The sequence below is a fragment of the Sorghum bicolor genome, chromosome 8 (genome assembly GCF_000003195.3).
Source record: "Sorghum bicolor cultivar BTx623 chromosome 8, Sorghum_bicolor_NCBIv3, whole genome shotgun sequence".
NCBI classification, from domain to species: Eukaryota; Viridiplantae; Streptophyta; class Magnoliopsida; order Poales; family Poaceae; genus Sorghum; species Sorghum bicolor.
This window is the reverse complement of record NC_012877.2, coordinates 56,737,327-56,762,135: the sequence shown is the minus strand read 5'-3', so window position 1 is coordinate 56,762,135 and position 24,809 is coordinate 56,737,327. Positions and strand designations below refer to the sequence as shown.

General features: G+C 41.0%; 3 protein-coding genes across 5 annotated transcripts; 1 reads left to right on the top strand and 2 right to left on the bottom strand.

The window, feature by feature from the left end:
* Positions 3,666-6,621, bottom strand: LOC8068115 (scarecrow-like protein 34). Its single transcript, XM_002442323.2, has one exon. The coding sequence runs from the start codon at positions 6,394-6,396 to the stop codon at positions 4,204-4,206; it is 2,193 nt and encodes a 730-aa protein (XP_002442368.1). The 5' UTR covers positions 6,397-6,621; the 3' UTR covers positions 3,666-4,203.
* LOC8074244 lies at positions 15,789-22,204 on the bottom strand. Of its 3 annotated transcripts, none has more exons than XM_002442322.2 (8): positions 22,064-22,204; positions 20,477-20,782; positions 20,298-20,391; positions 19,688-19,806; positions 19,513-19,617; positions 18,417-18,476; positions 17,857-17,941; positions 15,789-16,198 (listed from the first exon to the last, which is right to left on the bottom strand). In XM_002442322.2, exons 2-7 carry the CDS (start codon positions 20,780-20,782, stop codon positions 17,882-17,884), a joined length of 744 nt encoding a protein of 247 aa, XP_002442367.1. In that variant the 5' UTR covers positions 22,064-22,204; the 3' UTR covers positions 15,789-16,198; positions 17,857-17,881. The 3 variants fall into 3 exon arrangements, with proteins under 3 accessions (XP_002442367.1, XP_021301258.1, XP_021301259.1); XM_021445583.1 differs by lacking the exon at positions 15,789-16,198 and adding an exon at positions 17,437-17,714; XM_021445584.1 differs by lacking the exons at positions 15,789-16,198; positions 17,857-17,941 and having other exon boundaries at positions 18,440-18,490.
* Positions 23,445-24,809, top strand: LOC8074243. The gene is made up of 3 exons (XM_021466109.1): positions 23,445-23,686; positions 23,768-24,091; positions 24,305-24,809. The coding sequence occupies exons 1-3, from the start codon at positions 23,445-23,447 to the stop codon at positions 24,807-24,809; spliced, it is 1,071 nt and encodes a 356-aa protein (XP_021321784.1).

Here is a 24,809-nt window from a genome sequence, read left to right as displayed (position 1 = left end):
GATTCCAAGGTCATATGTTTCCTTCTTAGAATGTTTCTTGTGCTAAGTCTGTCTTTAAGTAGTAGCCAGCAAAAGACCTTGTGTTTTGGTTGACAAAAACTTCTTCATAACCATCTGATTGTTTGGTCTGGCTGATGGTGACCAATCCTTCTTTTGTAGAATTTTGAGGGGATGAATCTTGTTGAGCCCCCAGAATATGTCCAGCTGTCACTACCATTCTGCAGTTGTATAGTCTCCATTATCTGTTGTATCTGTTGCATCTGATCAAAGGAAATTTGAGACACTGGGAGATCGAAAAGATCAGTAACACTTGCTGAACTCATTGCTCTGCTGACTGAGATATTCTTGTTTTTGGCAAATGAGTAACACTCAGGGAACTGAAGTTGTAACAGTTGATCTTGCTATTTATCCTTCCAAAACAAACAGGACTCCCCAAGTATCAACTTCTAGAACGCACAACTCTTGCATTATTGCACAACAAGACTGTCTGAACCTAGTTGTAGTACTCCATGTATGCCTCGTCTCCTCTCCTGTCGGACACTTGTTTCTGAATGCCACCGTCAGCCATTTCAATATCCTTACCGGTTCAGGGTCAGCCCATCTGCTCTCAGTCCCAGAAACCCAGATAGAATAATCTCTGACCGTTATCATATTCGTTTTGATCTCCAATTGTCAAATCGACAAAATCACACAGGATCACTACCTCAGGTGCTTGAATTTGTCTTGCATGAAGATTCCATGCATCCATGTAGATTAACCTGTGGATACTAAACTAGTAGTCAAACCACTAAGTTTTTTTTCCCTACCTGCCATTCAGGATCAGTGACAAGTTCTCTGAATGTCTCCTGCTGCTCATCTTGTGCAGATAACTTCTGCTCTGCTTTCAGGCCTCACCAGCTCGGTGCCATGTATGAGGAGATATTCCCATAATCTTGTCCTCTATTTTCAAGGATTTTGTGTTCAGGTTCTATTGCCTGTATAGTCTTCCTAATACTGTACTAGTATAACAAACCTGAAAACCCTGCCTGCATTTTTTTAAAACAAGAGAAAAAAAAAACAAGAACTGATGGATTCCATTTTCTGATGTGTGTATGGCCTATCTGAAGGTTCCGCCGATGCAGACTAACTGATGGGTCGTATTTGTCTTCAAGGATCAGTAACAGTAACAGTAACAGACATGTGCTCATGTTGCTTTGCATTACAAGACTATCCCATAATCCCATGGTCTTCTTTGAGCAGGTTTAGGTCTCACTAGCTGATTGCCATACTCCCATGTGCAAGGATCTTCAACGATATTCTCGCAACCCTATCCTATCCTGTATTTTCAACAGCCCTTGTCCAGCAGTTCCAAGAGCACTCTTGTTCTGCCCGTATCCGACACTAATGTATTGTATTTTCTTCCCAACATATTATATCTAATACTGACATATTTTATGTTACAACAAACCTGAACCCTGACTACTTTGACGAATTCTAACTTGCGGGCATCTGCATGGGCGTTGCATGTGCACCTGCACCTAATAATAAACTGCTGAAACAGAGCTGGGATGATGGGAGCACTGACGTCAAAAGATGAAGCCATCACAAATCTCCTGATTAGAGCTGGAACTTATTAACAATTCTGCATCGAGATCTCTCTGGGTGCAGGAGTAATGCGTATCGTTTAAGTGGGAGGAAGATAAACCGCACACTGCCTCTCAGGATTGCAAACATGCAGAAAGGTGGTGGCCCTTTGCTCCTGAGCTCAAAACAGGTGAACTGGTGACAAGTGAAAGCGATGGATGATGTGGTCAGTCCTGAGCATAATGACCATGGGAACACACCTGTTTGTGCAACAACAGATGATGGCATTCTGAATTCCTGATAATACGTGTTGCCTGATCACTGAACAACTAATGGCTTTACTCCATCAACATGATGGCCCAAAGACATTGGATTTATTGAACATGAACCATTTATTGATCATGCATACCATCTGGAAAGAGCTCACATACAGCTAACCATTCAGCAGTGTTTTTCTCTCACAACAAATCAGCGAACAGTACTTTCAGCCATGATTATCAGCCAAGCGAACCACACAAAGACAGACAGTACACCAAGAGATAATGGCGTCCATGCAATAACCGCCTAACAAGTGTAGCCTGATTACTGAACAATTCGAACAATTCATCAGCCACAGTTCATAAAATATCATAATAAACCAAAATGTAGGCTGAAAAGATGACAGGTGCTCTGAATATCTCATGCTGCTCATCTTGTGCAAGTAACTTTCGATCTGAACTTAGGCCGTCTCAGGCCTTACCAGCTCGGTGCCATGTGTGAGGAGATATTCCCATAATCTTGTCCTCCATTTTCAAGGATTTTGTGTCCAGATTCTCTTGCCTTTATAGTCTTCCTAATACTATATTAGTATAACAAACCTGACACCCTGCCTGCAAACTAAAAAAAAAGAGGAAAAACAAGAACTGATGGATTCCATGTTCATGTGTGTATGACCTCTCTGAAGGTTCCATCGATGCAGAGATATTTGCTCCTGAATGTTCCATCCTGCTCATTTTTTTTTCTTTTGGTATTACTATTCCTTGGTCTCCTTCGGGCAGGTTTAGGTCTCACTAGGACTAGGTCAGTGCCATACTGCCATGTGCAAGGATCTTCAACCTATCCTGTCCTGTATTTTCAACGGCCCTTATTCAGCAGTTCAAGGGCACTCCTGCTCTGTCCGTATCGAACACTAATATTGTATTTTATTCAGAACATATAGTATATCATATATCTAATACTGGTATACTTTTATGTTACAACAAACCTGAACCCTATCTACTTTGACGAATTCTAACTTGTGGGCACCTGCATGGACCTTGTTTACAAATTGCTACTCCGTAGAACGGAATTGGGATGATGGGAGCCCTGACATCACAAGATGAAGCCATCACAAATCTCCTGATTAGAGCTGGAAACTGCATGTCTTAGTCTTACTCAACAATTCTGCATCAAGATCTCTCAGGGTGCAGGAGTAACGCGTATCGTTTCAGTGTGAGGAAGACAAAACGGACACTGCCTCTCAGGATTGCAAACATGCAGAAAGGCTTGGCCTTTTCTTTCCTGAGCTCGAAACAGGTGAACTGGTGTGAACTGATAAGTGAGTGCAATGGATGGTTAGTCCTCAGCATGACAAAACACTTGTTTGTACAATAGATAACATGTCATGGCAATGGCATCAGATAAAGGTGTCGCCTGACCACTGAACAAATCCAAGAATTCGTTGTTCCGGGGAGTCTATCATCTAAACGCCTTCAGCCCTTCACTGCATCAACATGTTGGCCAAAAATCACTGGATTTATTGAACATGAACCATTTATAAAAATATAAAAAAGCATACCATCTGGAGTGGAAAGAGCTCCCATACAAGACATCATGGGCCACACAAATCCCCATATATAGCCTGAAAATGCAAAGACGGTACAGCAAGAGAGAATGGCATCGTGGCAATGACAGCCTAGTAAGTGTGCCCTGATTACTGAACAATTCCAACAATCCAACATCAGCCACAGTTCAGCAAATATCATAGTAATGCCCTTGCTGCGACAAACCAACATGTAGACTCAAATGAAGACTCACTTCATTGAACATGAATCATGTATATGAATAAACACATGCCATATAAATTGTGGAAAGAGTTCCCATGTGCAATAAAGTAGACAGATAAAACCCAGGCATCATCACTTCATAATAACCATGTTTGTCTGAAACAGTGCAGTAAGCACCAGAAACAGAGCAAGTGTCAATTACAGCCTGATCAACTGACTGGATTGATCACAGGGCACACGCACAGCAGATGCTACGGAGAACATTATCCAGACCAGGACCTAGAGCTAGATCATATTCAGCACTGTGCACCAACATGGCTGAGTGATAATAAGCATCTAATTCACATTACATCAAAGGACTGATTTCGGAATGCCTTCTGCCTTCTGATCCTCCATATCTTGTGTCACCCATGTTCCTCAGAAGCTGAATCTACCCTTGGAAAGAACAGGTGCATGTTGAATTCTCAATAGGGCACTAGGCATATCGCATACCTCGAGTCCAAGTAACCACTGAACCATGGCTACTAACTGGGCCATACAGAACACACTTGTCACTAGATATATCTAGATGACATACCTAAACCTAAATTTGTAGACAAGTGAGTCAAAAGAACAGCTAAAAGTAAGAGGGAGCATCATTTGCCACCCATGTCGAGATGGCATAGAGGATGCGGCCTTTCCACCCCTGCAAGAGCCAGTGGTGATCAACATCGATCACAAAGTCCTTGTGGTAGCAATCTTTGACCTTGTTCCGCACTATCTGCACGACATCAGGGTTCAGCGGCTGCTGCTTCAAGCCTGCTCGTTGATTCCGCACCTGCCATTGCTTGTACGTCTCAGGGCGTTCCACCCGATCTGTACCCTCACACGCAATGACATTCAGGGCAGCCCTCCCGAAGAGGTTCTCCTCAATCAGCATCCTCTGGTTGCTGTCTCTTGGGGTGGTTGCATCCAGAGCATCAAACAGTGCCGAGTAAAAGAACAGAGCCTCCCGGAACCTCGTCACAAAGAAGGGCGCACTGAAGGAACCGTTCACAATTGCATGTATGAATGTATGAGGCCGCATCTTTCTGATGTTGTTGAGCACAATGTCCCTTGGGCTTTCAATCACAACACTCTCATCCATCAAGTTCTTAAACTGATATAGGCAGTTCACGATGAGCACCTCCTCTGGATCGAGGTTCAGATCCTCCGCACGGATGGACTCCATCTTGGATGCTGCAATCGCCTGGTACTTGAATGGCACACCAAACTGCTGGGCATACTTGCTGAGACGTCGCCCTGTCTCCTCGATGCGCTGAGTAGGGCGGAATCCAGGCTGGGGCAGGTCAATGCCAGTAATCCTCACCTCCGGTGGCCCACCCTCCCTATCCGCTATCCACCGCAGGAAGCACGGCCACTGGAAGCCGTACTGTATCCCATACTCGACAATATGTATCTTCTTCTTGCCCAGCGCGGCATTGTAGATGGTGTGATTCGAGAACACAAAGACGACCTTCTTGAAGCAGATGGCAGCCATGTACAGCTGGTACGCCTGGAGTATGTCAGCTGCGGACGTGCGCTTGGCCATGAGCGACTGGTACACCATGCTGCCAGTGCCAGCAAGGCGGGCCTGGAGTCCCTCGGCGAAGCAGTGGGCGAGGCGCTGCGTGGCGTCCCCCTGCGGGCTGGCGTGCTGCTTGATCTGCCTGAGCAGCTCGGTGGCGCTGCGGCGGTCGTCAGAGGCGACGGCCTGCGCACAGTGGACAAGCAGCGTGCGCAGGTCCACCACATCCCTCCCACCGCGCCGGCCCTTGGCCTTGCCGTTCCCAGCGGCCGCCGCCGCTTTCTCCTGCTTGGCGGCCTCCTCCTGCATGGCGATCCGCAGCTTCTGCATCTGCTCCGTGCACATCTCGGGGGAGGTGAGGATGTACTTCTCGAAGACGTCCCGCTCGTCGCCGTCCCCCTGCAGCGCGCTCTGCTTGCTGCTCCGGTGCTGCAGCTCCGGGTCGTCGTCGTCGTCGAAGCGATTCCTCCGACCGCGGCCCAAGACGGCGCCGCTGCCAGGCGCGGCATCAGGCGCCGCGAAGATCACCTCCTCCTTCACGGCCACGGCCGCAGGGACGGTGGCCGCGTTGAATCCGGGCGCGAGCTTGTCCGCTGCGGGGGCCGGGGTGGGGGTGGGGAGGACGAACCTCTTGGGGTCGTCGGGCGGGTCGAGGTCGATGACGAGCTTATCCTGGGTGGGCAGGAACTTGTTGGCCTCCTCCATGCCCTTAAGGAAAGCGGAGCTCATGAGGTCGGAGTTGGCCCCGTTGCTGAAGAAGGCCGCGGGGTCGAGGTCGAAGCCGTCGAAGTGCGTGGCGGGGGCCGGTGCGGAGACGTAGGAGTCGACCGCGGCTGGGGTGAGCGGCGCGCTGGCGGATGCGTCGAAGGCGTCGGAGGAGCAGGAGGAGCAGTTGTGGTTGACGCTGGCGCTGGCGCCGCTGTGGGTGGTGGTGGTGGTGGTCGGGGAGGAGGCGTCGTCGGAGAGGATGTCGAGGAAGGACTGCTGCGCCTGGAGGAGAGCCGGGTTGTCCGGGTAGTCGTAGAAGAAGGTGTCGTCGATGTCGTCCTCCATGAGCATGCTGGAGATGTAGGGGAGCAGCATGTCCTGCTTGGGGCCCGTGGTGTTCCCCTGCGGTGTGGGCGGGAGGTCGAGGTAGGCGGATGGCGAGGTGGGCGGGAGGTCGAGGTAGGCGGAGGGCGAGGTGGGGCCGAGGTCGGAGAGGTAGAGGAAGAGCTCGTCGGCGCCCGGCGACGGGGATGGGTCGTAGTAGGAGGAGCCCATGGCGGCGGCGGCGGCGAGAGTCGGGAGCAGGAGCCGGGGAAGTGGATGAGGACGAGGAGGGTTTAGCTGGCTGGCTGGCTTTGTAGAGTAGGGTCACGGCAGGGGGGCGAGGACCGGGGAGCGGCAGCGGGCGACGAAGGTTCGAGGAAGGCGGCGGCGGCGGCAACGGCGGAAATGGGGATGGATTTGGGGAATTGATTGATGAAGAGGAGATGGTGGGAGGGAGTGGAAGGAGATGGATGGGGAACTGGGTGGCGTGGCACTGACTTGTGGGCCCGAGTTCTGTTCCGGCGGCGACCGGGCTCGATCGCTCCTTTTTTTTTTGGAAAAAGTCTACTTTAGGTCCCTCAACTTTCGCAAAAGTCTGATTTTCATCCCTGAACTCTAAAACCGGACAAAATACATCCCTCAACTTTTAAACCGTGCACATTACATCCTTGATCTGGTTTTGAAAGCAGTTTTACCTTTTTCTTTTTATTTATTTTGACTGAATTATTTTGAAAAATCACAGTAAATCACATAAAAATCATAAAATAAAAAACTCAATTTTGTTGGACTTCAGATCAGTAGACCTACACATTGAATATATATTATAGTATGTTTTAGTACAAATATTTTTGATGCATCTTTAGATTTATGTTTTTCTGTAATTAATTAGACTAATTATAGCTACATTTTCTATGGTCTAATTGTGATGAAATTTATATGGTGAGCTAATTATTCTATGTTTGAGTTATAGTAAAAATTTTATACTCATTGAATCATGTATTATTTAGTTATAGATTTATTTAGGTTTATGCTTGTTAAATTATAATAAATCTATAACTAAGTTATACATGATCTAATGAGTATGAATTTTTTACCATAGTTTAAACATATAATAATTAGTCTAACATAAAAAATTCACCACAATTGGACCATACAAACTATAGCTATGAATTATTCTAATTAATTATAGAAAAAACAGTTCTAAAGCTACAATAAAAATTTTGTACTAAAGCATACTATATTATATGTTCACTATATAGATCTACTTATCTAGAGTCCAACAAAATCAGATTTACTATTTTATGAATTTTATGTGATTTACTATAATTTTACAAATATTCAGCCAAAATAAATAAAAATGAAAAAGACAAAACTGCCTTCAAAACCGCTCATAACCATGTCAGGGACGTAATATGTATGGTTTCAAAAATTGAGGGATGTATTTTACCCAGTTTTGAAGTTCAGGGATGAAGAACAGACTTTTGCGAAAGTTGAGGGACCTATAGTGGACTTCTTCTTTTTTTTTTCTCTTCCGCCGTGGCAGAGAGAGAGAGAGCCATGACGACCCAAGCCCAGCCCAAAGGCCCAGGGGCGGCGGAAGGGCGTTGGTTGGAAGCAGTCCAAAAGAGAGGCCGCCGCTGGACGGCGGGCAACGGCGGCGTCAGCAGCAGCATGGACGAACCTCGATGACCGTGCACGCACGCCGCCGTTGAGGAATGGTATAGGCCTTGTTTAGTTCGCAAAATTTTTCAAGATTTCCCGTCACATCGAATCTTACGGCACATGCATGGAGCATTAAATATACATGAAAACAAAAACTATTTGCACACTGTAAACCGCGAGATGAATCTTTTGAGCCTAGTTACTCTATAATTGGACAATGTTTATCAAATAAAAACGAAAGTGCTATAGTGCCGTTTTTCACAAAGTTTTTGCGAACTGAACAAGGCCATAATGGAAGCGGCAGGGTAACGTGTCCGTGCAACAAAACAAAAGCAAGCTCGCCGCCGGCGCCTTTTCGCTTCGCCGGCTGCAGCCATTGCCTTGCCGGCCGCCGCCGGCGGCGTCATACTGTGCACTGCATGGATCGGACGAGTGGACTGGATATGGACTCGTGTACTACCACCCTAAAAAATATAAGTTATTTCAAGAATATAGTATCTATCAATTAAATATCATTAGGTTCTTTATTAATTATTTTTTTATAATATATATTTGATGTCATAAATCTTTCTAATTTTTTCTATAATATTGATTAAACTTAAGATACTCTCTAAGATTCTTAGAATATTTTATATGGAGAGAGTCCACACAAATACAAATGCAAATAAATGCTCACATATTACACGCACATAACACACACGACCTTTGTGAACACACATATTCACACCTTATCCCTATCACCCTATGAGATTTTTTGAGAGACATCGGCAAATCTTGGGATCAACGAAATTACGATAGGCATCTTGTTCGCGACAAATTCATCGCCTACCAGTGAAAGAATATTGTTGTTAAATCTTATAATAAACCTAGAAAATGTGAGCCACATTATATAAAACAAATCACATATATGTATATATTATTTTTATTTATCAAAGTGAGAATATTTTTCTTTGTTCAATGCAACATTTTTTTCTTTTATTTAGGAAGCCATACAATTGATCTCGTGACATAAGCAAAACAAAAATAAATGGTGAAACAAATCAAGGAGCAAATGCACACCTCACCGGAGATCATATAAAAACAGTGATCAACATACAAGCATAGACAAGATAACTAGAAATAGTATCTCTCTCTCTCTCTCTCTCTCTCTCTCTCGTAGAGATTAGAAGTTGATCGAACGTTCTATATATTTGTTGGAGAACAGCTATAATTGGGTGCGAAAGGAAAGACAGTACTATATATGATAGAAAAAAAAAAGCACGAATATGCTAGCCTCTTTCCTTCTCTGTTCCAAGTGGCTATTGGCGTGTCCATTTTACAGCCTAGAAGACGCAGTGCCTTCCAAATGACACGGTAGGGTCGAGAGATACGTCCACCTTTTCCAAGAAAAAGGGTCATACCGATGGCAACTCTTTTGTCCGTGGCCAAACCTTCGAGTGCAAACTTTTTTTCCTTGGATTGGACTTCGATTTTTATGAAAGTAAATATTTTAAGATTATTTAATAAGGTTGTGTTTGTAGTAGTAGTAAGCAACATTTGTATCGACAACGAGACATATATCGTGACTTTATTAATCTCGAGAATTTATCATCTTTAAACATTTCAGTAAAAGTAGAATCTATATACGTGAGTATATGTGTCCGTTACAGATATTTACTTTTTACTCTATAGTCGCAAAAACAAAAACAAAAATAAAAACAAAAACAAAATGAGCGCTGCAAACTTTAGGCGCCGAGTGCCGACACGAGAGGCGGCTGCTATGGCCACGTAAAATATCAGAGACTATATAAAAGATCGTTGTGATTGCGAGGTCGCACCAAAGAAATTAAATCCACATGACAGATTAGCTTTGCTCACTTGTAGATAATCCAAAGCTAGCTAGGTAGCCATGCCCAACTTTCGTCAGCACCGTAATGGTCACCGGCCGATTACCACGCTCCGCGCGTTAAAGACACCAGACCTTCCGTTGTAGCCTCTTTTTTTTTTGGAACGTAGAGATTTCACGGAATTCATATAACTTTATAAAAATCAATTTAATTTCATAGAAAAAAGCAAATGATATATAGCCGAATAAGAGTTTTATATGTCTAGAGTAGAAGTCCAATTGATGCCCTCAACCATGTTGTTTAAGTTCCCGGTGTGAGTATATAGGGTAAGTATCTTTTTAAAAGAAAAATATAGGATCAGAGCAGTAACGGAGTGTGAGGTAAATAAGGGTTTAGGTGGGCAATAATGGCAAATTGGCACCAGCAAATGCCATTATCACAGAGGCCGGCAACAATCAGGGTACAAATTAAGCGAGTGTGCAATTAAATCCAAGGTGTGAAGTTGTTTGTGTGATGTATATGAGTTTTTTTCCTCCTAGTTTCGTAGAAGAATATGGTATGGGAGAGCTAGGAGACAAGATGATGAGCATAGAGCTTGCCAACTTTGTTGCTATTGGATCAATCATTCGTCCCCTTAGGGATTGGAGGCCGTTGAATCCAAATTAGCCCTAAAAGAATCATAGATCCTCAGGCATCGAACAATCTTTCAAATGAAGGGCGAAAGTACCCACTATCGCCTCCATTATATATATTAGCCATTGTCCTTATGTCGTTACAGCCTCGTTGTATCAATACAAGTTTAGATTATATGCAATAAAAAATACAAGAGTACATTGGTCCACATCACATCAAATATTGCGGCACATACATGAAGCATTAAATACAAACTAAAAAATAACTAATTATACAATTTACCTATAATTTACGAGATGTATCTTTTGAGTTTAGTTAACCCATAATTGAACAATATTTGTCAAATATAAACAAAAAGTGCTACAGTGTCCATTTTGAAAAAAAATGGAACTAAACAAGGCCTGTGTAGTCTTGGTTATAGTTGTAATTTCATGGGGCCGCGTATCTCCAATTTTTTATACTAACTAACGCACCTGACTTAAATGTCCTCACAGTATTTCCATCGCACTATCGCCACTCAATTTCCATCATTCGTGATAGACCGGCAAAGGATCATGTGCTCTCTTCGAAATGGAGGAATTGTTTATGCTTAGTATGTTTTTCTGTGAAATGAACTAATTTAGTTTCAAAAAAACTATATATAAAATTTCTATGTTCCATTGAGTCCTTAGGGCGTCCGCAATGGTTCTAGCTAATAATGTGGAGGTGAGAGATAAAAGTAAATATATTTACATATTTATTTTTCTATATACTATTGGACCCACATGCTACTCTCTCATATTCTTGGATTACATAAAATAGATAGGTTATTTGCTCGTCGCTAGTGACTACTCTCTCTTCTACTTTTTTCCTTTACATGTCACAATAACTAATGGAATAGCTACTAGTTGTTAGAGACGCCCTTAAAATCGAGCCATAATATAGTGATTTAGGTATAACCTATGGCCAGTACCACACAATAAAACAAGCTTTGATGATCAACAAATCTAGGGGGGAGCGATTACCCAGGTGGTCCATGACGACCTTATGAGGCTTTGACATGGACAGCAATGTGAAAAAAGTAGTGGGAAAAAACCATTTCACTTGAAAGACTCGAGACAAAGATGGCGCCATTCGATCGGTTGGTTGCTCGAAGCCGCCTGCTCATTCAACAAAATGTTTTGTACACTGTGTGTAGCGGTGCTCTCTCTCCTCCGAAAGTGACTACCGCAGATAGATCAAGCTTAACCACTATTGACTATTTTTTACCCAAAATCCTGCCTAACATGATTTGAAACTACTATACAGTACGTAACAGCGAGTAATTAATGCCATTGTTTACATTTTACGAAAAATTATTGTTAATTAGTGCACTGTGAACCTCTAGTGTTTTTTTTTTGCGAGCAAAAAAACCTCTAATGTTATATGCGGCCACCCTAGATACCTTTTTTTTTTACTAGCATAGTAGTAGGCGAAAAAACAATAAGCTTGGTTTACTTATTATATTTTTCATGTGATGACGTGGTGTGTTGTGCCACCATCCATACTCCGGCCTAAGCACTTTTTTATGCTTGTGTGTCAACCACGAGATTGATAGATGGCCCGGGCGCCGGTTCCGAATTCCGAAGCTTATCCAAGAACAACGTTGAATTCGCCAATTGCTGTTGCGGCACATGCATGAAAGCTGTGAAGATGGCGATAGGCTCTCCCGGGCCGGTCAGTAGGCATAGGTCAACCGGCCCGCACGTATCTCAATGTAGAGTGTCATGCACATTAAATAATAAGGTGTTATATAAGTAAAATTGTTGATTTAGCAAGGTTATTAGGCTAGGCCAGTCTCAATGAAACCTTGCTAAATCAACAATTTTAAATAGGCCTAATGCATGTTTCATGAGAGTGTCATGCACATTAAATAGGGTGCCACATAAACAAAATTGCTGACTTTGCAGAGTTATTAAATGAAGAAGTTTCATCAAATTAGAGAGGAGTTTCGTCCCCATGAAACTCATATGGCTCGGTTACCTAGTTTATAGTCTTGGTAAATGTGTTATGAAAATATGCATTGAGACTAACCTTAGGGAAAATGATTAATATGCCCGGCTGGAGTATGAGCTATGAAGAAGTTGGTACGAGATACATTTATAATATATAATTAGTATTATTAGATAAATTTTTAAATCTATTTTCATAATAAAGTTAATTAAAAATATAAATGATGTTAATATTTATTTATAAATATAGTTAAATTTTAAAAAAAAATCAGCATGGGTCTCAAATGGCTTTATTTTTAGAGGACAAAGGGAGTACAATAGAGCAAACACCTAAGGGCGTCCTTAACGGTAATTAAATAGTTAGTCTAGAAGGAATTCTATTGGTTATAAGGACATCTTTAATGACAATTTATAAATAGCTAGCTAGATGAGTTATAGAAATAATAAAAAAATAACACTTCCATTGGTTATTAAAGAGAGAGACCAAAAAGTTAGCGACTCCCAAATAGATAGCGACTTTCAAATAGATAATCTAGCACGATCTTCTAAAAATATCTCTCTCACATGACTCTTCACGATAGTGTTTTTTTCTTATTTATATGCCTCATCTCACTAGCTATTTACAAATTGTTATTGATAGCTAATAAAATTTCTTCTAAATTAGTTAATTGGGAACCATTAGGCCCACTAAAGCTATGTTTGTGGGAGAAGGGAAAATATCTGGTGGCAAAGGTGATTCTGATGATGGAAACGCCGAAACGGATAGCAAAGAATTGATTAATAAATTACGCTGCTGCAGTGCACTAGGGCCGGATGCCCACTACCATACAAGACAGGCAAGGAAAAAAAAAAGGGGTGGATCCCGTCCCGTTCTCAGCAACAGTGTCTACGCGACCCAAAAATGTTTGTTCGTACTCCGTGTGAAAATTCGTCGCAGGGGCCTGCTGTCAGTGTCAGTGTCACCATCCGCAATAGCAACGGATCCATGTGGTCGGTCAGCAGGAGCATCCAATACGTTCTGTAGCAACTAGGAGTACTGTACGAGGTAAATTTGTGGTGGTGAGCTTTAAATTTTAATCAATCGGTCAGAGCACGAAACTGAAATCGCTACTCAACTCCTGCCCAATCATGAACATGGCCTAGCGTACACACATCGTGATCTCACGAGTACAGCAGAGGAGTTGTAGCGTAGATTAATCTCTGTAATTCTTGTAGAACAATCCAGAGCCTACGACTACGACTACGACTAGTAAAAACAACACGATGTCAAATATAATGCAAGTTGCCAACATATATATTATATACGAAAAGGTCAAGAGGCAACAACGTCTTGCGTTAGACAGCGGCACCTAGGTCAACACAACTTGAGCATGTTCTACGTGCTCCCTCCACTCAAAAGAAGGAAAAATATAACTATAAGATTCATGTGAGTCAAACCAACTTTAGTATAACCAAATTTAATATTTATGTCCACAGCAAAAATACATTCCATATTATTTTGTTTTATAAGTGTTGTCGTGTTGATATTTTTTTGGTGTAACTTTGGTCAAACTCTAAACCTTTTGATTCCTTGAAAGGTGACATTAAAGATTCAGTGAAGACAGTGGCACCAATATTTTTTTTTGAAACGAAAAAAAATGAAAAGGAGACACCAATAATGTCATTGGCTCTTGTCAAAACTGCTGCAAGCTATTTCATTGTAAAAAAAAAAAGGCTGCTAGTATTTGTGTGCATGAGCCACTATCTGCCCACGGGATATATATGAAAAAAGGGGTGCAGACGTCTGGCGACTCTCGTCAGTCATGGTCCATGGCCGCCTAAGATCAACGGCGACGGGAGCAAGAAAGCTACAGTTTTGACTTGCGGCTGGTTGGTACCTGTATGCAAATCAGTGAACATAAACACTGCGTTTGAATTGGTCCCGTATCAGAAATTAAGGCACAATTTGCTCGAATAAACAGCATTTAAAAAAATCTTATAAGCGCAGTACTTGATCTTGCAGAACAACTCAAATATATTTTTGGCTGATAAGTCATGGCAGGAAGTAATGTTGCCGATTTGTTATAAGAGAAAAACACTGCTGAATTACTAACAGATTCGGCTGATAAGCTCAAGCGAACAATATTTGTTCGGTGGAATAGAATTCCAACTGTTTATTCTATATAGATACTCTCTTGTAATCTCTCCGTTCTGAATTCTTCTTCCTCTGTTTATATTTGGTTGCGTAATTGTAACATACCAAGTATTTGACTACGAGTCGTTGAGACAAAATTTATACGGCCTACAATTTGAAATGGAGGAAGGAAGCTAGTACGATTCTTAAAAAAAATTGTAATAGTCATAATAGACGTGGGGAACCATATGTCATCATTGAATAATCATACAGAAATGCCCAAGTTATAGTCAGTAAAAAAACTTATCAGCATACCAAGGATCTACGGCAGCAAATCTTGCACGATAATGACTTGATTCCACTTATTCTATCTGATCATCAAGCTAATCTTTTTAAGTTCCATTCAGACGAGTCTTCCCTTTCAACTATATATCAGTGCTAACTTAGTGGTACCTCCGTCTCAGAATAAATCAGTTCCTACAATCATCAATCTAAAGTCAAACTATTTTAAATTTGACTAATTTAACTAATTTTAGAAGAATTGTCTATGACACAAAATAAGTATTAATATGTTTCACGGCCATAAGTATTAGTGTTATTTTCTGTAAATTTAGCCCAACTTAATAAAGTTTAACTTAGCATAATTCTAGACTTTTATTTATTTAAAGATAGAAGGAGTATAGTTCAAGGAAATATACTCTTTTCCTGCCCAACCGTATCATGATTCCAGGACACTAATATATCACGAGTACAATAAGTCCTCTAGTACTCCTATCCTTCTCTGATTCTTAGAGAACAATCCATCTATCCAGAGCCTGCTAAGAACAAAGTGTCAAATGAAAGCGCTAGCAGAGGTAATGCCGGAAAAGAAACGTCCATCTCAATCCATGCATGTTGCTAGTCAAGTCAATACGCATATAAAACATTGTGGTACGTACTCTACACAAGTCCATCATCCGAGGTTCAGTCAAGAGGAAACCAATAATCATCGAGTCAAAGGGATAATCAGCCACTTTATCGTCGTCGACAGCGTGCACCTGCCCACAGGATAGCCTAGAAAAATGGGAAGGCATTTAGTGACCCTCGTCATGGTCCATGGTTGCCAGGATCAACGGCAACAGAAAGGCTAAAGATTTGATTGCTGCTGGTCACGGTTTATAAAATTTGGTCAGAATAACCAAATGCTACTTGGGTGTATAGAATGCTAGGTATCAGTGTCAAAACACAACTAGGCAAGGAAAAGAGAGAGAAAAAAAAGATGTCAATTGTTCAGGCTATCTGATTCACTGAAGTAACTTTTTTTTTTTGAAAAGAAGAAGTGTTGTTAAATGCCAAAAATAAGCTTTTAGAAGCAAACAGAAAGGTCGCTATATTGGCAATGAAGATACAGGATCCCCATGGCAAACAGTAAAGGTCTTATATCATTTATCAATGCACGATATTGACATCATCAGTTGCAAGGTAGTGACTTGGTTTCACTAATTAATCTGATCACCAAGTGGATCTTTCTCAAATTACAATATGAATGATTGCTCCCTCTCAACTATACACGACTTTATGTGCAGAAAGTGAAGTTCCCTGCACGATTTACAGAAAAAGCTGCATATAATAGCAAGCCATCACCATCCGTATTGGACAATAATATACAGGACGGAGCATATGACAATAACAAAGTTACAACAAGCACCATTAGCTATTCATACAGCCACTGCAAAAATGTTTGCACGAGCCGAACTGCTATCAACAGCAGCCACGATGATAAATCCATGATACTGATAGCCACCAGAGCAAAGAGGGGTCGATCAGCACCAGTCACATCTTGTTCGATCCTAAAACCACAAACAATAGAGAGAAAATTTGTCATCGTCTGCTCCAAGTAATAATCCAAGCTACATGTAGCTAATGATAGTGATCGTGGGTGCCTGGAAAACCATCTGATTTCCAGTGACCATCCTAGCCTAGGTCACTATCACAAAGACAATTACAAATAAGTGCCTTCTGATGGCACTGGAGACCACACCGGTGGCTGCTAGAACTTGTTAATTTGATATTGAACTCTGATTGTGGTGCCATGTGACGGGGAACAAACCAAAAGGTAACAACACAATGACAGGGAAGTGGGGGAACAAACCAAAAGGTAACAACATAATTCATGAAGCACTATGTGCTTAAACCATGCTTGATAGGACATAAAGCAATGCAGCCATAACCACCGAATCAATAAACTAGCTTATATGGCCTGGCCTTTCTACTCATACATCAGGACAAGGACCCCCAAAAGATTGCATGCATGGCATGATATGTTATCATGTAGCCAGGGGAATATGAGATTAATATTTGGGAGCGGTCCTCTAACTTAAATAAAGAAAAAAAAAGGGAAATAACCTAGAGTGTGAACAGAGGATGGAGAAAAAGGGACAAAAGTCAAGCAGTCAGCCTTCACGAGAAGCAGATACCACCTTTTTTTCGCCTGGCAACAGGTAGCAGCTAGTCTTTTGTTTGTTTGCATAAATAATTTTTTCCACCTTCTTGTGGTTAGAAGAAACGACTAGATACTTACGAGGTTCAATGAACCACATGTTGGAAATAAAGTTCATCAGAGTACGACAAACGAAAGGAACACCTGTTACACTAACCACTGAAACATTTGACCAAGCAGTGAACTCTACTAAGCGCAATAACACGCCTGTTGAAAAGGGGCCTACCATATTGTCTGCCTCAAAATCAATGCTAAGAGGGGGCATCTTGCTTTTACTTTTTTATTTACTTCAAATACTTTTTTTTGAAAATATAGCGTGGCCATGTTTTAATTTAATAAAAGTAATGGCATGATATGAACTCTGTATAATGCATTTTTTACTGTGGAACTAGCATCTGGGTAAAGAAAAGCACCACCAATCACCAAAGCAATCACCAACTTGGGAACGACATAGTTTTTCAGGCAGCAACACAGGTCTTGGTAACTGAAGTTGAGGTTTGGCTGATATTTACTGAACAAGTGGAAGGTATGTGCTGATTATTACGTGCTTCAACAGATTCTTTTGCAGTTGCAGTTGTTTTGTTATTCATTAGAAGTAAAAACCAAAAGTCATTAACTTCATAATCTGATGATGACTTCTGCACAAATGGGACTCCTCTAGTAAAATTCAAAACATGATAGAGAATGCTTTTCAGTACTATGCCGGTACATTGTGGAACAGTGGAAACCAATTACCGTCAGGAAAAGTGGTTTATCTAGCACATGCAAAAGATCCCACTTGGATAGTTTTGGTAAATGGTCTGATATCATGGAAATCCAACAAATTTTATGCAGACAGGGCTGAGCTATGGAGTCAGCTGCAGTACCTATGATGGAATGCAACACGCAAGAGAAAGTAACATTGAGAGTTTGAGACTTGAGAGCCAAGAACCACACAAACCAACGACACTAGTAGTCCTCGATACTCGCATATCATTTCACAGGATCGTGACTGGATTAGAAGCATACCTGTGAAATGTCAACATACATTGAGTCAACTGGATGTGGTCTTAATCTTTGAAGTTTCAGCCCCCTGCAGCAGTGCTTGCATTTTCTGAGTCAAAAGAAAATTCCTGTTACAGGCTGAGGAGAACCAACACTAGCAAAAATGAACCCCTGAAACCTATTGTATCAAACATGTACATGAAAGCAAGCATACAAGTAACCAAGCCCCCAGAAAAACAATGATAGATAGATGTACACATCATTACAGCAATAAATGCTACTAGAATTTTGGTGAATAGCTTCAATTCTGAGCTCAAGGTCTCAAGCTCTGAATACTAGAAGTCCATTAAAGGACCTACATTGATCAACTCTGAGACAGTAAGTCATGTATGCAGCTACAATTTGGTGGCAGAACAAGCTCTTAAACATTAAGTTATGGATCTAAAGTTCCTGAAGCTTTTATATTTCCTTTACAGCCACTGGCACCACCTACCGTCACTACCTTTGTTGGTTGTGTAATTGTATCAATTCAAAGAGAACGTTGAAAGAATCAAAGCAATGCAAAGCATTTCTGCAACTGTCACCTTTACAGAGATTTCAACTTCATCAAGCTTCTCTAGCATCAAATCTCCAAGAGGAGCCTCCTGAAAAGATCAATCTATGTACTTTCAAACTTCGTATAGCAGAGTGAAGCACAAAGAGCTTATCAAAATTTTCTAGAAAACATTACATTAGATATACAACATATTCAATTTCAAGCTATTTGTCAGAAAATGACAGTTTTCAAAAGTTCAAACCAACAAGAAATTCAAAATACAGGACTGTTATTTATAACTGGAAAATATAGAGACCATCACATTATTGGATCTTGACATTTGAAATATACAGTAGTACAGTTACTTTCTGTCATGGCTTATCAGCCAAATGAACAAGCTGCCCAACTTGGGGGCTGGGATGGCTGGCGGGTGACAATCAAGACTCAGTAGTTCAGTGCAACCATTTCCAGTGAGTGAAATAAAGTAACAAACTTATATTCCAAGTCCAATGGTTGATCGAATGTAACATCCAACTGTCATGAGAGCTGCGTGTTGTTAGGTCCACAATTGTCGCATGCAAAAAAGCGGGATCCTTTGCATAAACACTACCAGTGTAGTCAATGAAAATAATAGATATTGCAGGATTATGGTAGAAACAAGCAACCTAACCTAAATGTTTCCTAGTTACCTATTTCTATCTTTGAGATAATAAATTCCCTTAATTTTACAGATTATTTCTTAAGTGCCAATTGAGTCACCCCTAACAAAAACAGCATTTGTATCCTGGTCTTATGAGGCAAAAATGAATCAGGAGTTTTCAACTGAATTGCTTCATCTCCATTGCATGCAAATTTTGCTCTAAGCCCAATACTTTCAAAATATCACAGTCAGTATCTCTCTATGGTGTTTACCCACATTGTGTACAAACTTACATCAGAACAATGCAATATCATAGTAAGATTTTTTAGTACAATTCACAAACATTTTGGAAACAATGTTTAGTAGCTGATATGGGTGACATAGATTCGGAAAAAATGATGTCGGTATCTCACAGCTCCAATAAGACCATAGCTGTGCTGAAACAACGAAATGTACAATTTTCAGCTCTAAAAGAGCAAATGAGGCAACTTAACAGAAGACATACCGAAGAACTAGCTGTAGAACTCAAACTTCTGCTCTGTTGGTCATGCGATGAAGCTTTTTGACTGAACTTCAGCTTCCTAGTGTTCAAAAGATGGACTAGAACAGCCTGAATAAGTAGATCCAAAACTTAGTTTCAACAAAAGCTAGAGATCAAGTGAGACAATAAATCGAAGTACCTTCCTGAAATCATGTGGATGAGCAACCCCAGTAATTTTTACATCATAACTACGAGGCTTTCTGACACCGATATTCTCAATCCTGATCGAATATACCCCAAAAACGGACTGGAGCTTATCTACAGAAATCATGTGAACATCTGATAAATACTTGAATTGTTGGAAAAACATTGTTCTCACTTGCAATTATGATGAACAAACTAATTGGTGCAAATGTGGGTTTTTTTCCTGTAAAGATGGTAGATGAAATTGAGAAAATATCATAGACATATATATATGAAAAAAGGACAGATTCTGCTGTGACCAAGTTTTAGTAAAAAGCACTTGATTAGTGTAGTGTAGTTTATCCCAACCCAAGTCTAGATCGTACAGTATAGACTATAAAGCTTTATATCCTCTTAATTTTTTAGAAAGTTATACATACACACGAACATTAATAGTGGTGGAGAATTGGAAATAAACTTAAAACATTTAACTCATGCCATCCTTCACTCCAAAACACCAAAAAAATAGAAGCAATAGGATCATTCATTTTTATAAGTGGTTTCCAGCATCCAATTCATGCAATATGTGAGTTGAAGAAGATGAGATTTTTCATCATTGGGCTTACCTTGCTCAACAACAACATCAGAAATTGAAGGGAGGATACAATGTTTCTCCTTCTTGAAAACCCCAAAACAAGGAAAAGCAAAAGGCTTGTTTACCTGGATTATGATCAGGGAGTAAAATAAAAAACCAATAACATGAGCATAAAACCAAATACCGGTTTACCATTCCACATTCAAATACCTTGTAAATAACAGCATGTGGTGTCAAGTATAGCTTCCTCGAGCGAAAGTCGCTTCGACATACATATGCTCGAATAGGTATGTAAAGTAGCATGAGCAGTCCTACTCCCCAAGCTATGATTAGTAATAGAGATAATAAAGTCCACTGAGCAATTTGATACTTGACAAAATTATCTTCCATTTCTGCAAATGATGCATCATAGAGGACCTCATCCTCAAAACTTCCATTATAGTCGTTTGAAGATAAACCAGTTAGTAAGTGTCTCTCCAGTGCATCTACTTGTACTCTTTCATCTGGGAATCCCATCTGTAATTCACAAGCACTGCTGAATAAAAATGTATCTGAAGTTGCTAGCCATTATCAAGAACAAAGATTTTTTTTTATTGGGGGACCATCAGAATAAAGCTAATAGATCTAAGGAAATAATTTGAATGTAAAATCTGAATGCATCAGATGACAGATACATTGAATGATGCAGAAGTGCAGCAGTACGTTGCTTTCTGGAAAGTTTACAGTAATTAAATTTCAAGAACGGTCAAATTAAAAACCTTATATCACATTTTTAGTAACTAAAGTATATCAAACACATTTTGTTGCATGATTGTACTTTGCAAATTTATTTGTAGAAAGCAACACCTTGTTGGCATAAACGAGCCATGTGTCCATACAGTTGCTGAATACATTAACTTTTAGCGACAGTTATACTGTTTGAGAAACCCTTAAATCTCTGCCATGTAAATTTGTGGAAAACAAACACCAGACTATTCAAGCTCAAGCATATCAGCAAGCAAAAGTTGTAAAGTTGTAATATGTGGACATAATTGACCATGGTAGCAGACCAATGATCCATGAGTACCTGCGGTCTGCAACTAAAGCCATGTTTCAAGTACTAAAACAGGACTTAAGTTTACATCTTCAGCATATGTATTTTTGGATGTAACACCATATTAGTTGAAGCAAAAGTTCACATTGAAACAAACTGTAACCTAATGACATCTCACACTGCAGTACAAACAAATAAGCTGCAGATAAACCAGTTTACTAGATCAGAAATCTGCTAAATTCCAGCCCTACATAGACCTCATATAGTGCACTCATGGGATTACTCCTAGGAAGCAGAGTTGAAAAAAAAAATAATTAAAAGAACTCCCAATATGAACCACTGAGACAGTGAAGCCAACAGCCCAACAGTACATTTCGTTTAATTTTAAACAAAATCTGGACCAAAGTAAAAATTGAATTCAAGCATCAATACAAGACAATACAACAGCTCCAAAATAATTACACGAGTACTAGCAGCAAATTTCCAAGAGATACTAGAGCTAGTACAGTATAGTAATAAGATTCTAACTGCACACTCCACACGCGCCGCTCATAGCATCTAAATCCCTCCCACGCGAGACGCGAGGACCGCGTCGAATCGGGACGGAGGCGAGGCCAAATTTGCAGGCGACTTGACTGAGCACGGCCGCACGCAAGTGTTAGGCGGCTACTTGCCTGTGCCCGCCACCTCGCGGATCAGAAATCAAGTGGGGCCCGGGCTTGATAGGGCTGCAGCGGGAGCAGCGGAGCGAGGGCGGAGCTTACCGTGTTTTGGCCTATGGCGACGTCGTGCCGGAATTCGGCGCGGTGGTCGGCTGACGCCGAGAACTTCCAGGCCGGGTCCGGGTGGAGGAGGGACGCGAGCAAGCGCTATACGCGTTCCAATTGCGTAAGCGTATTATGGTAGTCTACGTGTTTATCCCTCCATCTTATAAGTCATTTTAAAAATTTTGAAGAGTCAAAACATAAATTTTAATTAAAATTATAAAAAAATATAAAAATTTATGACATCATATAGATATGCTAATAAAAAAATATATTTAACAAAGAATATAATAATAATTTAGTTGGTATCATAAATATTATTATCTTATCATATAAAAGATTTCTAAAATAATTCATAATTTAGGACGGAGCAAATAGTATTCTTCCTGAAAGGACAGGCGTGCATAGTTCACAGGACAGTAAATCTAGAAGGTACCTAAATCAGATCTGTAAAATTTAAGATAATATTCAAGAAAGTAGAATCAGTATCGTTCTACTTTAGTACTCCTTTCATCTATTTATCGAAATCATCTTATCGAAAAAAATAATCTTCAAGAATCGAACTCATCTAAGTTAGGGACTACTATTTTCACCTTTTTCTTAGCACATGCGGCTCTTCTCATTGGTCTAATTAATTCAACCGTCTATATGCAGCTTCTAATTTATCCTTGGTTACTGCGCACTGCGCGAAAAATGACTTTGTTAAATTGATGGAAGGAGTATCGTATAAGATTTTAGTATGCAATTAATTTTTTAGGGATTGACACCAACTTATATTATTTCTACTTTTTTTTTCTTATTGTCATTGACATGTGTAAGAGCATCTCCAAGAGTTTGCCAAAACTCACTTGCCAAATCTTGTGATTTGGCAAGTTGCTAAAACATATGGCAAATGTAATTTTGTAGTTTCTCCAATAGTTTGCCATATGGGCTTGGTATAATTAAAAAATAGGCCCACTTCCAAACCTCCATCAACTAATTTTCCAGCGCGTCTCTTCTTCGCGACTCGCGAGTCCGCGCGTCTCTTGGCCTGGTCGCGCGCCGCCGCAGTTCGCCAGGCCGCGACTTCCCTTGCAGCCGCTGCCATCGATCTTCAGCACGGAAGATTGGCTGACCAAGCACGCAACGGGAGAGATCTTGCTTCTGTTGCGATCGGTCCTGTCTGCAAGTCGCTGCCATCTAGTCCAAGAACAACCTCTCGTGGGCGCTGCCATCGTTCTTCTAGCCGGCGATCAAGAAACCAGCATCTGTTGCGGCCATCTAATCCAAGAACTAGGTACTGTTGACTTTTTTACAATATTTTATTTAGTTCGTTGCAAGTTGCTAAGGAAAATTCCCATCCAATGATCTAGGTTATACGTATTCCAGTAACCTAGAGATCATGCCTAGGAAGAGAGCCCTTTCTCGAAGTCAATTGGATGATTCAACATCCGATGATGATGATTTTGACATGTTATCGGCTGCTGTAATTGTGGACTCCTTTGCCAATGCCGAAAAGAAACACGGTGGCTCTGTCGCAGGCCATAGAGTTCTTCACCGTGATAGAGAAGCCGGCCACGAGAGGTTGTTTCAAGATTATTTGGCGGAGAATCCAACATATGGCCCTGAAATATTTCGACGAAGGTTCTTATTTCAATAACGTTGATTTGTTGTATGTGATTAAATACTATTGGTGTTCTTAAAAATTTGTTTTGTTTTCTTCAGGTACAGGATGTCTAAAGAGCTTTTCGTACGGATAATGAATGCGGTTGAAGCACATGATGATTACTTTGTGCAGAAAAGGAACGCAGCTAATGTACTTGGTTTGAGTTGCCTGCAAAAAGTCACTGCAGCAATACGTATGCTCACGTATGGTGTTCCCGCCGATGCGACCGATGAGTACGTTCGCATTGGCGAAAGTACTGCACTAGAGAGCTTGCGGAGGTTTGTTACTGCAATTAATGAAATATTTGGAGAAGAATATCTCAGATATCCCAATGAGGCGGATACGGCACGCTTACTTGCAATGGGCGAGCAACAAGGCTTTCCAGGGATGCTAGGGTCCATAGATTGCATGCATTGGGCGTGGAAGAATTGCCCGTATGATAAACAGGGTCAGTACAAGGGGAAAGAGGAGAAGCCCACTATAGTTTTGGAGGCTGTTGCTTCGAACGATCTTTGGATATGGCATGCCTTTTTTGGAATGCCCGGCTCTCATAATGATATAAATGTTCTTCATAGGTCTCCGTTGTTTGATAACTTGGCAGAAGGAAAAGCTCCGGAAGTCAAATTTTCTGTTAATGGTCATGATTATACAATGGGTTATTATCTTGCAGATGGAATATACCCCACATGGGCTACTTTAGTCAAGTCGATCACCAAACCTATGGGGAACAAGAGACAATATTTTGCTAAAGCGCAAGAAGCAGCCAGAAAGATGGTCGAGAGAGCTTTTGGGGTTCTACAGTCAAGGTTTGCAATTGTTCGAGGGTCAGCTCGCTTTTGGGACATAGAAACATTAACAAAGATTATGAGAGCTTGTGTCATCATGCATAACATGATTGTGGAAGATGAAGGCTTCATCGTTGACCCAAATGAACGTTTTGATTATGGTGGTGACAATGTTGAAGCCGAGCATGACAAGCCTACCCGTACACTTGAAGAGTACATTGAAGCTCATAGAAAGATCCGGGAGAAGCAAACACATGTTCAATTGAAAGAAGATCTCATCGAGCACCTCTGGAACAAGCACCCAGATTTATATTAG

Bases quoted from the DNA above. Each gene is read 5' to 3' on its own strand.
- LOC8068115 (XM_002442323.2), bottom strand. From the start codon at position 6,396: ATGGGCTCCTCCTACTACGACCCATCCCCGTCGCCGGGCGCCGACGAG.
- LOC8074244 (XM_002442322.2), bottom strand. From the start codon at position 20,782: ATGGGATTCCCAGATGAAAGAGTACAAGTAGATGCACTGGAGAGACAC. The intron at 19,618-19,687 runs GTACTTCGATTT...CTACTTATTCAG, and splicing joins ATCCACATGATTTCAGGAAG to GCTGTTCTAGTCCATCTTTT. The intron at 17,942-18,416 runs GTGACAGTTGCA...CTTTTGACTCAG, and splicing joins AAGTTGAAATCTCTGTAAAG to AAAATGCAAGCACTGCTGCA.
- LOC8074243 (XM_021466109.1), top strand. From the start codon at position 23,445: ATGCCTAGGAAGAGAGCCCTTTCTCGAAGTCAATTGGATGATTCAACA. The intron at 23,687-23,767 runs GTTCTTATTTCA...TGTTTTCTTCAG, and splicing joins CCTGAAATATTTCGACGAAG to GTACAGGATGTCTAAAGAGC. The intron at 24,092-24,304 runs AGGGATGCTAGG...GTTTGATAACTT, and splicing joins GGCGAGCAACAAGGCTTTCC to GGCAGAAGGAAAAGCTCCGG.